The sequence below is a fragment of the Phytophthora cinnamomi genome (genome assembly GCF_018691715.1).
Source record: "Phytophthora cinnamomi strain GKB4 chromosome Unknown Contig62, whole genome shotgun sequence".
Taxonomy (NCBI): Eukaryota; Oomycota; class Peronosporomycetes; order Peronosporales; family Peronosporaceae; genus Phytophthora; species Phytophthora cinnamomi.
The window spans coordinates 851178-864706 of record NW_027150995.1 but is presented as its reverse complement, the minus strand read 5'-3'; the positions used below and the strand labels follow the sequence as shown (position 1 = coordinate 864706).

General features: G+C 51.6%; 3 protein-coding genes across 3 annotated transcripts; 2 read left to right on the top strand and 1 right to left on the bottom strand.

The window, feature by feature from the left end:
- Positions 1 to 7700: 7700 nt before the first annotated feature.
- On the top strand, positions 7701 to 8051 carry IUM83_06954 (uncharacterized protein; the record flags this gene model as incomplete). The annotated part of the gene is made up of 1 exon (XM_067931201.1): positions 7701 to 8051. The coding sequence occupies one exon, from the start codon at positions 7701 to 7703 to the stop codon at positions 8049 to 8051; it is 351 nt and encodes a 116-aa protein (XP_067787076.1).
- A 1097-nt stretch (positions 8052 to 9148) lies between these two features.
- On the bottom strand, positions 9149 to 9703 carry IUM83_06953 (uncharacterized protein; the record flags this gene model as incomplete). The annotated part of the gene is made up of 1 exon (XM_067931200.1): positions 9149 to 9703. One exon carries the CDS (start codon positions 9701 to 9703, stop codon positions 9149 to 9151), a length of 555 nt encoding a protein of 184 aa, XP_067787078.1.
- A 302-nt stretch (positions 9704 to 10005) lies between these two features.
- IUM83_06952 (DNA repair protein XRCC3) lies at positions 10006 to 11088 on the top strand (the record flags this gene model as incomplete). Its single annotated transcript, XM_067931199.1, has 4 exons — positions 10006 to 10162; positions 10247 to 10344; positions 10480 to 10586; positions 10668 to 11088. 4 exons carry the CDS (start codon positions 10006 to 10008, stop codon positions 11086 to 11088), a joined length of 783 nt encoding a protein of 260 aa, XP_067787110.1.
- Positions 11089 to 13529: the final 2441 nt, after the last annotated feature.

Genomic DNA, 13529 nt, shown 5'->3' with positions numbered 1-13529 from the left:
TTAACTTATATTTGTGTATTCAAATATAATTAACCTAAGTAATTACTAAGTACTTAAGCTTCCTCATACACGTTGCGCAACGTGTAAGCTAAAGTAGTGAGTCAAGATAGACCCACTACACCTGCGGTTTAAGCGCAAGAACGTTAACATCTCCATGTTAATGGGCAACAGCGACACTCGTTGCGGCGTCAGTACCAGTTTTGCCTGTGAGAAGAGGCGTTCAGCGTGGCTACTCGTTGGCGGGAGCTTCGTGAGAAGCTCCGAGTAAACCGCCGCTGACGGGGACGCCACGGCCTTCTTCTTGGCTCGCAAAATGTCCGTGGCAAAGTCTTCTCCCAACTGGTTCTTCCCGCCGTCATCGGCCCGCTCCTTGCGCTTAGAGCCCGTTACCGATACCGCTTTTTCAAACGCTTTGATGGCTGTGCGCTCGCCAGAGGACAAGCGCATCTCTCCGTTAACCCTTTCGCGGTCAAAGGGGGCACAATGCCCCGTTTTGCTGATTTTACAAAAGCTGGTGCGAAAATGTCCCCCAAATTGGGGCATTCTGCGCTGTTTGATATTTTGACCAATCGTATCACTTCACGTTAGTCTCATCCCTATACATCGACGAATTAACCGCTTGCTCTGTCAAATTAACATCTCTATGCGCACCGACCACCGATCAGGGAACACTGGCTCGAAATGATTTACTAAATGCATAGTAAAAACAAGCCATTTCCATCAAGCTTGGGGGGGTATTTATTGCGATGAGGACACGATTTTCAGTTGCCCAAGACAAGAAGCTCGCGCAGCTTGCCGCCGTATATGAACGCCGTGGTGTGCGTATATCGTGGACCAATGTGCATCACAGGATGAGGAACGCGAAGCACTCCCCCACGGAGTTACGAATGCGCTTCCCGATATTCGCCAGGAGGCTGGTAAGCGCCATCTTAACGCCGGTGAGATTCTTCCTGCTGGGGTGACAGCCCTGATTGACACTGTAGGGGATATTGACAACCGTGACATTTGTCTTGACGTTGGTTGTGGGCTCGGCAATGTGGTTGCTCAAGTTGCAGTACAGACCTCTGCTTCTAAGTGCTATGGTATCGAAGTGCGAGGTGATGTTCTTTGTCGTGGGATCCAGCTGATGAAGAACGATTCCCTGATTCGAAAGTACATCGCCAAGATCAACCTTCTACATGGCGACGCTAGTACCATATTGCTCCAGTTTGACCGACCGTTCAGCAACGCGACAATTATCTTAGCACACCATCGCTTGTTCGAGGACCATATCAAGCTACAGATCGAAGAACAATTGGGACTTCATGATTGTGCCCGCGTAGTCGTATTTGGTGAGAAAATTTGCCCAAGACATCAAGCATCGTGCCGAGCTGTATTTTGTGCACGATGGGTGCTGTGGAAGGTGGTAAGTGTCCCAGTTAGCTGGACGTCAAGATCGAATATTTGGATCGACAAACGTAAGCATGATTGACGTCGATCGAGTACGTCGGGCTGCTCACCGCCATCGAGTCGACGTTCACCACCTTGTACGCGAAGCGGTTGCCGGCCTTGGAGGTCGTGTAGACGCCCACTTGGCCCGACGTCAGACTCGTGTAGTCGTTCGACACGGTGTCGCACTGGGTGGCGTTGCAGACCCAGACGCCCTCGAGGTTGGTCTGGCAGCGCGTGGACCAGCTGCTGCAACTGGCGGCGGCTACTTGGGAGGCGAGGAGCACACCGGCCAGCGCAGTGAGCAGGTATGAAGTGAGCATGGCGTTTGTGTTGGCAGCGGCGATGTCGTCGATGGGGGAGTGTCGGTTGACTTGACTTGAGCGATCGCCGGTGGAATCAAAAGTGTTTTCAAAAGGAGCAGGAGCAGCCGGTTGCCGCCAACAGTAAAATGATCAAGAGGTTCCTGACAGGAAGGCTGGAACAGCTAAGAGACACGAAAGGTAGCGGTTGTATCAGCTCTCTGCTGCGTTGAGCTTGCCATAGACAGTCTTCGATGCAGACTTCGGCTCAAGAATCTGGTCTGTAAAACCTAGTAGATCTTCTGGCCGTTGGTCAGGCACACGTACGGGTAGTTGTCCGTGGTGACGTCGTGGCCCATGACGGGGTCCTTGATGCCGTTGGCGCACTCGACGCACGAGTCGGCGCACTCGGCATACGCACTAGCGTCCGTGGAGTTCACGATGAATTTGGCCACATTGGCGACCAAGTAGGACGTGTCGGTCACGTCAAAGCTGTAGTCATCGCAGGAGCGCGCCGCCATGCCGCACGTGTAGACGGTCTGGCCGTTGGCGAAGCTAATGTGGTTCTCGTTTTCGTGGCCCATGTCCTTCGTCGACATGCCGCTCACGGGGCACTTGTACTCCTCGGTATTGCATGTCTTACAGATTTAGTTTTCAATGGCGTGATTTCACGAATGTGTTATCTATCTTATTTTTTGTATGCAAAATGTCAAATCAAAATTGATCGAACCACACTTCGCGGAGGGGGATGCACAGCATCTCCTGATGCTGGACCAGATCGCTCTGCAGGGGGCTTTTTTGGTTTCAACCTGAACAACTCCGATGTTTTGCGCAAGTTGTCTTTGCCCGAAAAAAGCTTCCGTGGCAGGTAAAACTTGTGATACTTCTCCCAACACGTCCACGTGGCATGAGGACACACGTATGGTGGTGTAATCTCGCCATCTTTAGGAGGGTGAAACTCCTTGCACAAGCACACGGCATGTATAATACAGAAATCAGTCACTTCGGTTGCGTATCTGTCTTCCCAGCGACAGATAATACATTGACGGCGTTTGCGGTTGGCGACCTGGAACATTTGCTTTGACGACACAGCAGCACATACTTTCTTTGGGCTCTCTGTTGGGCTTGCAGCAGCAAACGCAGTGCTCACTGGAGAAGGCGATGGTCTTTCGTCTGCGGTGGGCGTTGTTCCGGAGTAGAGCATGCGGCCATTACTAGGTGCTTCTGTCCATCTAGTGGAAATAAGCTCGTTGATAAGATCCAACATGAATTCACGATGCGGGTCGCGGTTGCATGAAATCGGCATCACAAGTTTTCTAGTCAAGTATGCATTTCATCGAGCGATATCAATGACAGCCATAGCTAGTTTTTTGTGCCATTTCTGGAAGGAGTGACCGTCAGAAATAGAAAATCTTGCACGTGTTTGATCCAGGCGGTCAACTCCCTGCATGTACGAATTGTATTGCTTCACACACGCAGGTGCAGCAAACTCCACGCTTTCAGCACCAATCCGCCTTCGTACAGTAGTCATGCTAGACGAGTCTGCATTAGATACAACACGCACAATGTTGCCGTCGCACCATGCGGCAGCAAGCATTTGATGTTCCACAGAAACTCCTTGTCGATAGTCACCACGATTGGACTCTTTGCTGTGCAGCATTACATGCTGTGGGAAATGCTTACTATTGCTTCTTACTGTGCCCCTGCCACGTAGCCCTTTCACTTGCATCGTTTGGAGTAGTTGCACGGACGTGTAAAAATTGTCAGTGTTTACGATACGCTGAGTGTTGAAAATCGGACGTACAACCTCCAGAACGTGCTGACGAATGGTAGCTACCTCACTCAGTTCTGTGGCGAGGTTATGGGCCTCTGTAGGAGATGTCACATCTTCTAGTCGATCGGTGAGACCACCGGAGCAATGCAGGCGAAAATTTACCGCAATACACGTCGATGCACAGCACAACATGTACATCTTGAAGTGGTACTTCCCCGTCGGCTTTCTGGGGTTATACACGATAAGATGGCGCCCAAAGCGAGAGCGGCACGCCACACTTGCCTCATCCAAAGCTACATTTCGACCGAGGTTAATATATTTCCCCCCTGTTACCTTCAGCAAGTTCAGCAAGCATCTGATTCGAGCTGCCGGGTCTTTTTGTATTGTTTCAGAAGAGACTTCACTTCGAAAGGACAGTGTTTGTCGTAGGAGTTTAAATCGTTTGATTGGCATCACACTCTCCAGATCAACACCACCACTACCAAAGATACCGTCCTCAGGCTGCCGCCCACAGTAGTTAGCGTACTCTCCTTTCACTGTCACCTCCATGTAAAATAAGATACCCAGAAAGGTCATCAGCTCTTGCAAAGTAAATGGTTTCTTGATCGGGATGTTGTGTTGCGATGCGTAGGTATTAGTTTCGTGAACAACTTGCTGCCAGAAGTAAATAGGTAGATACGCGAAGAAACTCGAAGACGCCGAATGTTCGAACAAATGACGATACTGTTCTCTAACCACAACTTTGTTGTGGAACCGTCAGTGCGTTTGAATAAATCTGCAGGCTCCTCGAGTTGTTCACTTGGGTCGAAACGCATGTTCTGGATGATCTCTACCTCGCGTAGATTTGTTGGAAAGAACTCGGGAGGTTTATAGCTCACATACTCTTCCACTAGATCTTCTAAATCTTTGTCCATCACAATGTCATTGACATCTGTCTGCTCGCATAGGGAACGCCACCCAACCTGGGCGGGCTCACGGTGGAATATATTGTAGTTATAGTGTCCCTTCTGGACCACATCGACCGAGATGTTCTCTCCATGGCTCTTGAACTGAGAGTCCAACCAGCGAATATGAAACAAAAGTGGTGCCTTCTTAGATTTCTTGATGCATCGGCACACCCGACCAATGATATAAGCAGTTCCAACACCTGTGTATTTCTTCTTCGCCATCCATTTTTCTCGAGCTGGCGAAAACGCAACCAGCGAGTTAGAATACAATTGCGATAGCGTTTGGTCATCTGATGCAACGTCTCCGTTTACCATGACTGGCAGGTTTGGAGGCGGCTCAATTCCACTGGTGCTTGCATCGACCGCGCTGTCACTCGACTGATCATCATCGTCACAAGTGTCACTAGCCGAATCCATGTTCCACTCGTCCTCACTACCGTTGTTGCTACCAGATTCGTTGCCTGAGGAACTTTCGTCATCACTTTGAATAGTAGCTTCCTTTCTTGCCGATGCTTGGTTACGACGGAGACCCTGACGAGTAAACGCAACTGAAGTTTCAGCTCGAGCACATACCCCAGAACCATTACTCGGTAAAGCTCTCTCCAAAGCTTGTCCGAGGCTACGGCCACGGCCACGACCACGACCTCGTCCGCCTCCGCGCACACTACCACGACCACGACCACGACCTCGTCCGTGCCCACGTTCACGTCCTTCACCACATATGTCTTCTCCGCCATGACGACCGCCGCGACCACGGCCACCGCGACCACGACCGCCTGCGCCGCCACGGGCCGCACGCGCACCACCATAATCTGCAGCTGCGTCGCCGAAATCCACACGCACACCACCAACATCAGCGTCTGCGCCGACGCCACCAATTCGATCACCACCACCTGCGGCGGCGTCGCCACGAACCGCACGCACATTAGTAACGCCACCTACAGCAGTCGTAGCGTCGCCAACATGAACCACACGATCACCAGCAGTGGCGGTTGTGTTGCCAAGAGCCACACGAACTCCAACAGTTCCGTCTGCGCAGAATACAGTTGCGCGGTTGATACCTGCACCACCATCCCCAAACACACCAATATGAATACTAAAAATCGTCAGTTCTAGTGCTGCTGTACATTACCTTTGTCGAGTTCGCCTTGACTTTCAAGTCCAAAACGATTGACGCCTTTCACACTCTTCATGTACTCGGCAATCACGCCAGCTTCGCCCAATACGTAGTCAATCCCTTCTGTATCTGCCAAATTTCCACCAGGACGCACGTATCTGTATCTTGTATCGAGACTTCGCGTAGACGGCGGCTTTGCTGCCCACCCGTCCCTACGAAACACACGCCATGCTTCCTTAAACAGAAACGCATCGGTGGCGTCGGCTACAGGTGGAGCGGCAGCATCGAGGTATCCGCGTCGGCGCTTGCTACTGGGGCGTCCAGCGTCGTCCAGGTCCCGCTTGTCGCCGCGCTCCATATTTTCGTTATGAGGGAGTGAGGGTTGGAGCAAAGGCCAATATCCTATAAGATAGGTCGCCGCACATACCATACTGAAGCAAAGATACTTTTAGAGATCCAGTTTCAAACGATTTATAGTCAATGCAGTATAAACTGTTTCGGCACAAATACCATACTAAAAGCAGCATAAATGCCACTACTGTATGCCGATCTCGAGATCGCCGTACACAAAGGGGATGGCCAAAAAATAAGCCTCGTTTTAGCCTCATCTTTACTGGTGCGTTGATGCCCATCAGCGGTTTTTAGCCAATGGAAAGCTTTTCAAAACGGGGCATTCTGCGCCCTTCTATTTTTCTATACACCGTGTTTCGGTACACCGGTTGCGTACAGTGATTTTGAAAAACGGGGCATTTTGCGCTCTTTAACTTGTAAACCACTTACTTTTGTATACTATACAAACCCAAGTAATTTTCTTTTGGTTCGCGAAAGGGTTAATAACCTACATGTAGTATTAATACATAAAAATATTAGTACTCATCATACCAATCCACCAAGGATTTAATACTATACCTTCACCGCTGCCGATTCAAATACAGGAGAGTGCACAATCGAAGCAGATGCCTTGAGCTGTGGCTTCATTGACGGGAACCGTTGCACAACGGGGTCGAACAGGGTTCTCACATTCGCAAGCGACAGACCCTGCGCTTGGAGCTTGATGGTAACACCGTTTAATATCTTGAGATCCTCGTGAAGGGCTTCGGTTCGTCGATGCATGGCTGCCTTAGAAATGAGATCGAAAACAGCGTCCACTTTCTTGATCTCCTCACGGATGCATACGTACCGAGCCAGCATGTCAAATACTGAGCTTCAACACGTGGCGTTGGGGCAGAGCGGGGCCAGGTCTGTGTGCTTCCGGAGAGCGGCACGATTGTTCACCGTCCGAAGCGCTAGCATCAGGGCGCTCATTGGGTCGACTGTCGCCTTGTGGGCTTCGAGGCAGTGATGGCTAAAAATATATTGCGGGTATTGGCATTTAGCAATACTACTTGAAATACCATATTGCAAGCTTGCCGGAAATTGCAATACATATTGCTGTGCGCTGCAGCATTGCAGTTCTTACTGGCGCCAATACCTAACCGGTTACACCTTGAGTGCTTTAGAAGCAAGTGAACTCCAAGTTAGCCCGACTCCTAACCGTCAATAGTACAGAATGGTGTTGGGTGGCAAACAGCGAGCGAAATTACTAGCGTTTCGGGGTAACCCGGCAGTCTACGGCCTTAATTCTGCTTTTTGCAAACCTCCGGCCACTCCTCCACTACTACTACTACGCGCACGTCGTCCGCCATGGCCCTCAGCAAGACCGCCATCTCCACGTCCTGCATTCCTACGGAAGTGCTGTTTTTCGTCGACTTAACCGTGGCCGACGGATCCGTCACGTACCAGTGCCGCAAGTACCAAGCAGGCTTGGAAAACTGGGTACTCCAACGTCCGGAAGCACCTCATCAGTTGTATCGGGGCCAACTACATGGACAAGTTTGTTCAAGCGAAAAAAGATCAAAGAAACCCGCTCGGTTTTGAGAGGGAGAAGTTCGAGCCGAGAGCTCTCTTTGTCTCGTTGGATTGAGTGGGTTGTTATGCGCGACATGCCACTCTCGGAGGTGGGTAATGCGTTAATACGCTCGATGTATCAGCTCAACCCAATTTGCAGCAACACCCTCGTGTTGTACATCACGCATTTGGTCCCCTTGGTCGAAAACCAAATTGTCAACAAATTGCCTTTCTTCTTCGGTATCATGTTTGACGGGTGGTCCCATGTGTCTACGCCCTACATCGCGGTTATCGCCACGTTCATGGAGAACGGATTGTACTACGAGGTGTTGCTGGGCTGTTCCCCTCCGTTCATCGAGAAGTCGTACATGACGGAGGAACACTACGCTCTGCTAGAGTCTGTTTTGGGTATCTACGGCAAGACGACCAGGCCTCCGGCTGTCATCATTGGCGACAACTGCTCGACTAACAAGGCACTTGCTGACTTAATGGGGGTTCCTCTGATTGGATGCGGGTATCACAAGCTGAACCTGGTTGTAACAGCCTACTTCGCTCGACGGCCAGCAGTAGAGAAGACGATTGCCAGGGTCGACTAAGTTGTTTCGCAGCTGCGAAATCTGAAAGCTGCCGGAGCGCTCCGCAAGATGACGTCGCTGACTCCAATCAGGCGCAATGTGGCCAGGTGGTCGTCGACGCACAAAATGCTTGAACGCTTTTTGTGACTTGAAGGACAGGTCATACAACTGGACGATATTGATTCGGTTTGTCGTGCTGACTCTGAACGCCTTAAACAATTATGCCGTCCCTCAAGGATTTCAGAAGCATTACGACCGACCTGCAGAAAAAGAGCCAGCATATTGGTGCTGTCCACGAGACTTTTTGTCTGATGACGGAAGATTATCCTGAGCTCAAGGATTATCTCGCTGCTTATTGCGCACAGCCCGCTCTTCGAGTCCGCGGTGGTCAAGATCATCAACGGGGAGACGGCTAGTCTCACGGTCGAAAAAAAAAGACCAGGTTGCCTGCTTTTTGCTGCCTTCGGCCTCGGCAGTGTCGGCGACACAGCGTAGTTCAACTCAAAGTGATGACAAGCGAACCTATGCCAGTCAGTTACGTGAACGCAAGCGACAGCGGATGACACCGAGCGAGGAGTATGCCGACCTTCGTTTTATTGCCGGGACGTCGGCATCGGCTGAACGTCTTTTTAGCAGCGCCAAGCACGTGTTAATATCGACTCGGAAGCGATTGACCCCGGTAAATTTCGAGAAGCTACTCTTTCTCCTCTTTCTCAAGCATAACCGTCATCTTTGGAATGCCGACCTTGTAGCACAGGCGATGAAGGCAGCTTCATCGGGAGCGGTAACAATGCATTAGTTATGCTCGCAGTAATGCAGTTAATATTGCGAACATGACCAGCATTGCAGTTCTTATTGCAAGCTTAATGGATATTCCAATACATATTGCTACTCATAGTCCTCTTTACAATGCCCTCCCGTACATTTTTGGCCATTACTGCTTCGAGGAATGTGTTTACAGCCAGGTTAAATCGATGCGACGCGCAGCCAATCAGACGAACTCGTAGCCGTGTCGCAACGGCTTGGTTGGTAGCACAATTATCACCAATTAGAAACGCCAAGGACAGTTCGGATTGGTGATAAATGACCAGGATCTTCTTGATGTACTCGCAATGCGACTAAGCCGTCTGATCGCCTTCCTCCATAGGTGCCAACGCCAACAGCAGTTGCTTGAGCTCGCCGTTGCTCCAGTACACGGCAAAAAGAGCAAGATAGTGCTCGAAATGGCAGGTCCAGCCATCAAACATAACACCAATAGGCCCGTGAAGCTCCGCACGGATCTTCTTCTCTACCTCCACCACTGTCGCGGCAAGGTAAGTCTTCAGCGTTTTGGAGCATGTAGGCTTCAGTTTGGGCATTGATCTCGTAAGTGGGTTATCGACCTCACATAGAGGCACGTTGCGATCGACAACCCACTCCATCCAGCGGTTCATGTTGACAGCAGCTGGGTTGACAAATCCGTGAGCCGAGAGAGACCCTGCCTGTGTGCTCTGGCGTAGCTTGAACTCGAGGCCATAATCAGGATGTTTATCTTGCAAATGACTCATCAGATTGGCGTACCCACTTGAAGGAAGCTGCTTACGCCGAGTGCCACAGTATTTGCACACATAGTAGTTATCGGAGTGGGCAGCAAAGAAGTAGCGACACAAGTCGCGGTTGGTGATGGTGGCCATGCTGAGGTTGCGGGTGTTCGTGCTTCGGAAAGTAGTCAAGTGAGCTACATGACGAGGAAGGATCTCAGTCTTAAGTCTTGAGTGAGTTTGCCGCAGCGATCTACGCCACCAAATCGAGAATCGATACCAGCAAGACCGGACAGGTTGCACGCCAAGTAGTAGTCGGTAGTAATATATTTTTCGAACATCAATAATATTCCAGCTTTATATTAATCCATATATAATAATTCCATACAATAAATATCACTACTAATTGTATTTAATACTTTTTTTCGAGCACTGCCGTCAAGCGCCTGCACGACCTGGCGCAGGTGTGCGCGCGGCGCTGCGGGGCTGCGGCCGGGGTCGGCGGCAAGCGCAAACGTGGTGCGGAGGTCGCCAAGCTCTCGGGCGGCGACTTCCTGAACAGCATCTTCGTCGAGATGCTCTACACGGTGGACCTCATGGATCTGCTGGAGCGTAGGCAATATCGTTACAGTTGGGCAGAGGGTAGAGTAGAGTAGTGGCGTGGTGTTGTTGTCATGGCGGTGGTGTTGCAGCAAGCGCGCCTGCCGGGGCTGTTAGCCGAGCAGAACACCAAGCTGGCGGTGCTGGACTCGGTGGCGGCGGTGTTCCGGCTCGAGTCCACGTCCTCCGTCAAGGTGCGTCGGCATGCAGTGTGAATATGTACTTCTTCGCCGATCTAATGACTGTTGCTGCATCAATGGCAGAAGGCGGCGGAGCGCTCGCGTGCCGTGTTCCACCTGACCAACTGAATGCGCATCCTGAGCGACCAGTACGGCGTGGGTTTCGAGGTGGTCACGGGCGACTTCGACCCGCGCTCAAATGGCAACGCGCTGCTCCCGGCGCTCGGACACTCGTGGTTGCACTGCGTCAACCAGCGGTGCGGACTGCTGTTCCTCAGAACCTTTTTCCAGTCGAGTGACTGGCTGATGCAATGCCATCGTTTCTCTTCTTCGTGCAGGCTCATGATCACGAGGCAGTCAGACTCGAACCGACGCCGGCTTGACGCCTTCCCGCCGCACCTACCGGCGGAGAATTACGTCTTCCATGTCACGAGTGACGGCGTGCGACCGGACGGAACGTGCTCGCAGACGCTGCAGATCGCGGGTGTGCGCGTGGATGCTGCCAAGGTCGACAAGGTGGCCAAACGGCTGCACGGAGTGCTGCTGGACCTGCCGAGGCTGTGCAACGTGATGCTCGACCCGCGCTGGCATGCTGCTCAACGCCCAGATGCAAAGTCTGCGACCATCGCGCGGGCCGCTGGCGGAGTTCCTGTGCGTCGGAAACTTCAACTTCGTGCCCCTCGCGGTTCCAATCGATACTTCGTCTTGAAGACGGTTTTTAAGGCGAGGTGGGGCCATGGGCGCACGGTGCATTATTGAGAACACGCTCAACTATCAGAAAACAAATTACACACTTGAGTGCGTGTAGTTGCGCTCCTTCTTGGCAGGCTGCTCCCCGTCCTTTGCACGCTTCCTCCTCAAGTCGTCCAACCACTCTCCACGGATATACTCCGAGACAAATAGCCCGTAGTGCAGGCCCAGCTGCACGCTTCCGAAGTAGAGCAGCACGTTGATCTCACGGTTTCGGGGTTTAAGGCTACGTGAAGACCCGAGGCGACGCTTCCACCAGGTTGCTGCTCCCCAGGAATAGCCATATTCCGTCAACCATACTACACAAACCAAATTAGCTTTACACTTACACACTGTAACTTAAAAAAAACTGACATGAATTGTTCGTGCATCATTGACGAATCTGTGGGGACCTTCACCATGATGTCCCCTTGCACCAGCCTTTCCAGTAGTTTGAGGCTAGAGTTGCCACCGCCTATGCCCTCGTATCGGTCAGTGAACACGCAAACCTTAATGCCCTGTCGGGCGCGTAGCAACAGCAGATCCGCAACTTCCTCAAGCGTAATAATAAAGGCGCTGACCAGGATGTACCAGTTGGCCGATCTGACGATGGCCTTCACATCTGATAAATTGCCCGGCCTGTCCAGTAGCGCACTCTCCTCCAGCTTCCTGTCGGAGGGTAAGTGTCGCGCCCTCCAGTACCGTTTCGCAGTGTCGTTAGAGACACCGGCAAACGAACCTGCGAATGTAAATTCTCGGTCGTGCGGCGGTAGCGTAGCGCCGAACCCCGAGCCTCTCAGTAGCCCGATGACTATTCGCTGACGTTGCTCCAGTGGGTACCCATAAGGAGAGGTTGATGGACGAAGAGGAATTCACGGCAATTTATAGTAGACTTGGTCCAATGAGATTAGGTCCGGCTTGGGGGTCTTGGGATGGGGAACCAGACACGTCACCTCTGCAGATCGTGAGACCGCGCTCCGTCAGGTTGCTGTTCCCCAGGAATAGCCATATTCCGTCAACCATACTACACAAACCAAATTAGCTTTACATTTACACACTGTAACTTAAAAAAAACTGACATGAATTTTTCGTGCATCATTGACGAATCTGTGGGGACCGTCACCATGATGTCCCCTTGCACCAGCCTTTCCAGTAGTTTGAGGCTAGCTTTGCCACCGCCTATGCCCTCGTATCGGTCAGTGAACACGCAAACCTTAATGCCCTGTCGGGCGCGTAGCAACAGCAGATCTGCAACTTCCTCAAGCGTAATAATAAAGGCGCTGACCAGGATGTACCAGTTGGCCGATCTGACGATGGCCTTCACATCTGATAAATTGCCCGGCCTGTCCAGTAGCGCACTCTCCTCCAGCTTCCTGTCGGAGGGTAAGTGTCGCGCCCTCCAGTACCGTTTCGCAGTGTCGTTAGAGACACCGGCAAACGAACCTGCGAATGTAAATTCTCGGTCGTGCGGCGGTAGCGTAGCGCCGAACCCCGAGCCTCTCAGTAGCCCGATGACTATTCGCTGACGTTGCTCCAGTGGGTACCAATAAGGAGAGGTTGATGGACGAAGAGGAATTCACGGCAATTTATAGTAGACTTGGTCCATGAGGTTAGGTCCGGCTTGGGGGTCTTGGGATGGGGAACCAGACACGTCACCTCTGCAGATCGTGAGACCGCGCTCCGTCAGGTTGCTGTTCCCCAGGAATAGCCATATTCCGTCAATCATACTACACAAACCAAATTAGCTTTACACTTACACACTGTAACTTAAAAAAAACTGACATGAATTTTTCGTGCATCATTGACGAATCTGTGGGGACCGTCACCATGATGTCCCCTTGCACCAGCCTTTCCAGTAGTTTGAGGCTAGCGTTGCCACCGCCTATGCCCTCGTATCGGTCAGTGAACACGCAAACCTTAATGCCCTGTCGGGCGCGTAGCAACAGCAGATCCGCAACTTCCTCAAGCGTAATAATAAAGGCGCTGACCAGGATGTACCAGTTGGCCGATCTGACGATGGCCTTCACATCTGATAAATTGCCCGGCCTGTCCAGTAGCGCACTCTCCTCCAGCTTCCTGTCGGAGGGTAAGTGTCGCGCCCTCCAGTACCGTTTCGCAGTGTCGTTAGAGACACCGGCAAACGAACCTGCGAATGTAAATTCTCGGTCGTGCGGCGGTAGCGTAGCGCCGAACCCCGAGCCTCTCAGTAGCCCGATGACTATTCGCTGACGTTGCTCCAGTGGGTACCAATAAGGAGAGGTTGGTGGACGAAGAGGAATTCACGGCAATTTATAGTAGACTTGGTCCATGAGGTTAGGTCCGGCTTGGGGGTCTTGGGATGGGGAACCAGACACGTCACCTCTGCAGATCGTGAGACCGCGCTCCGTCAGGTTGCTGTTCCCCAGGAATAGCCATATTCCGTCAACCATACTACACAAACCAAATTAGCTTTACATTTACACACTGTAATT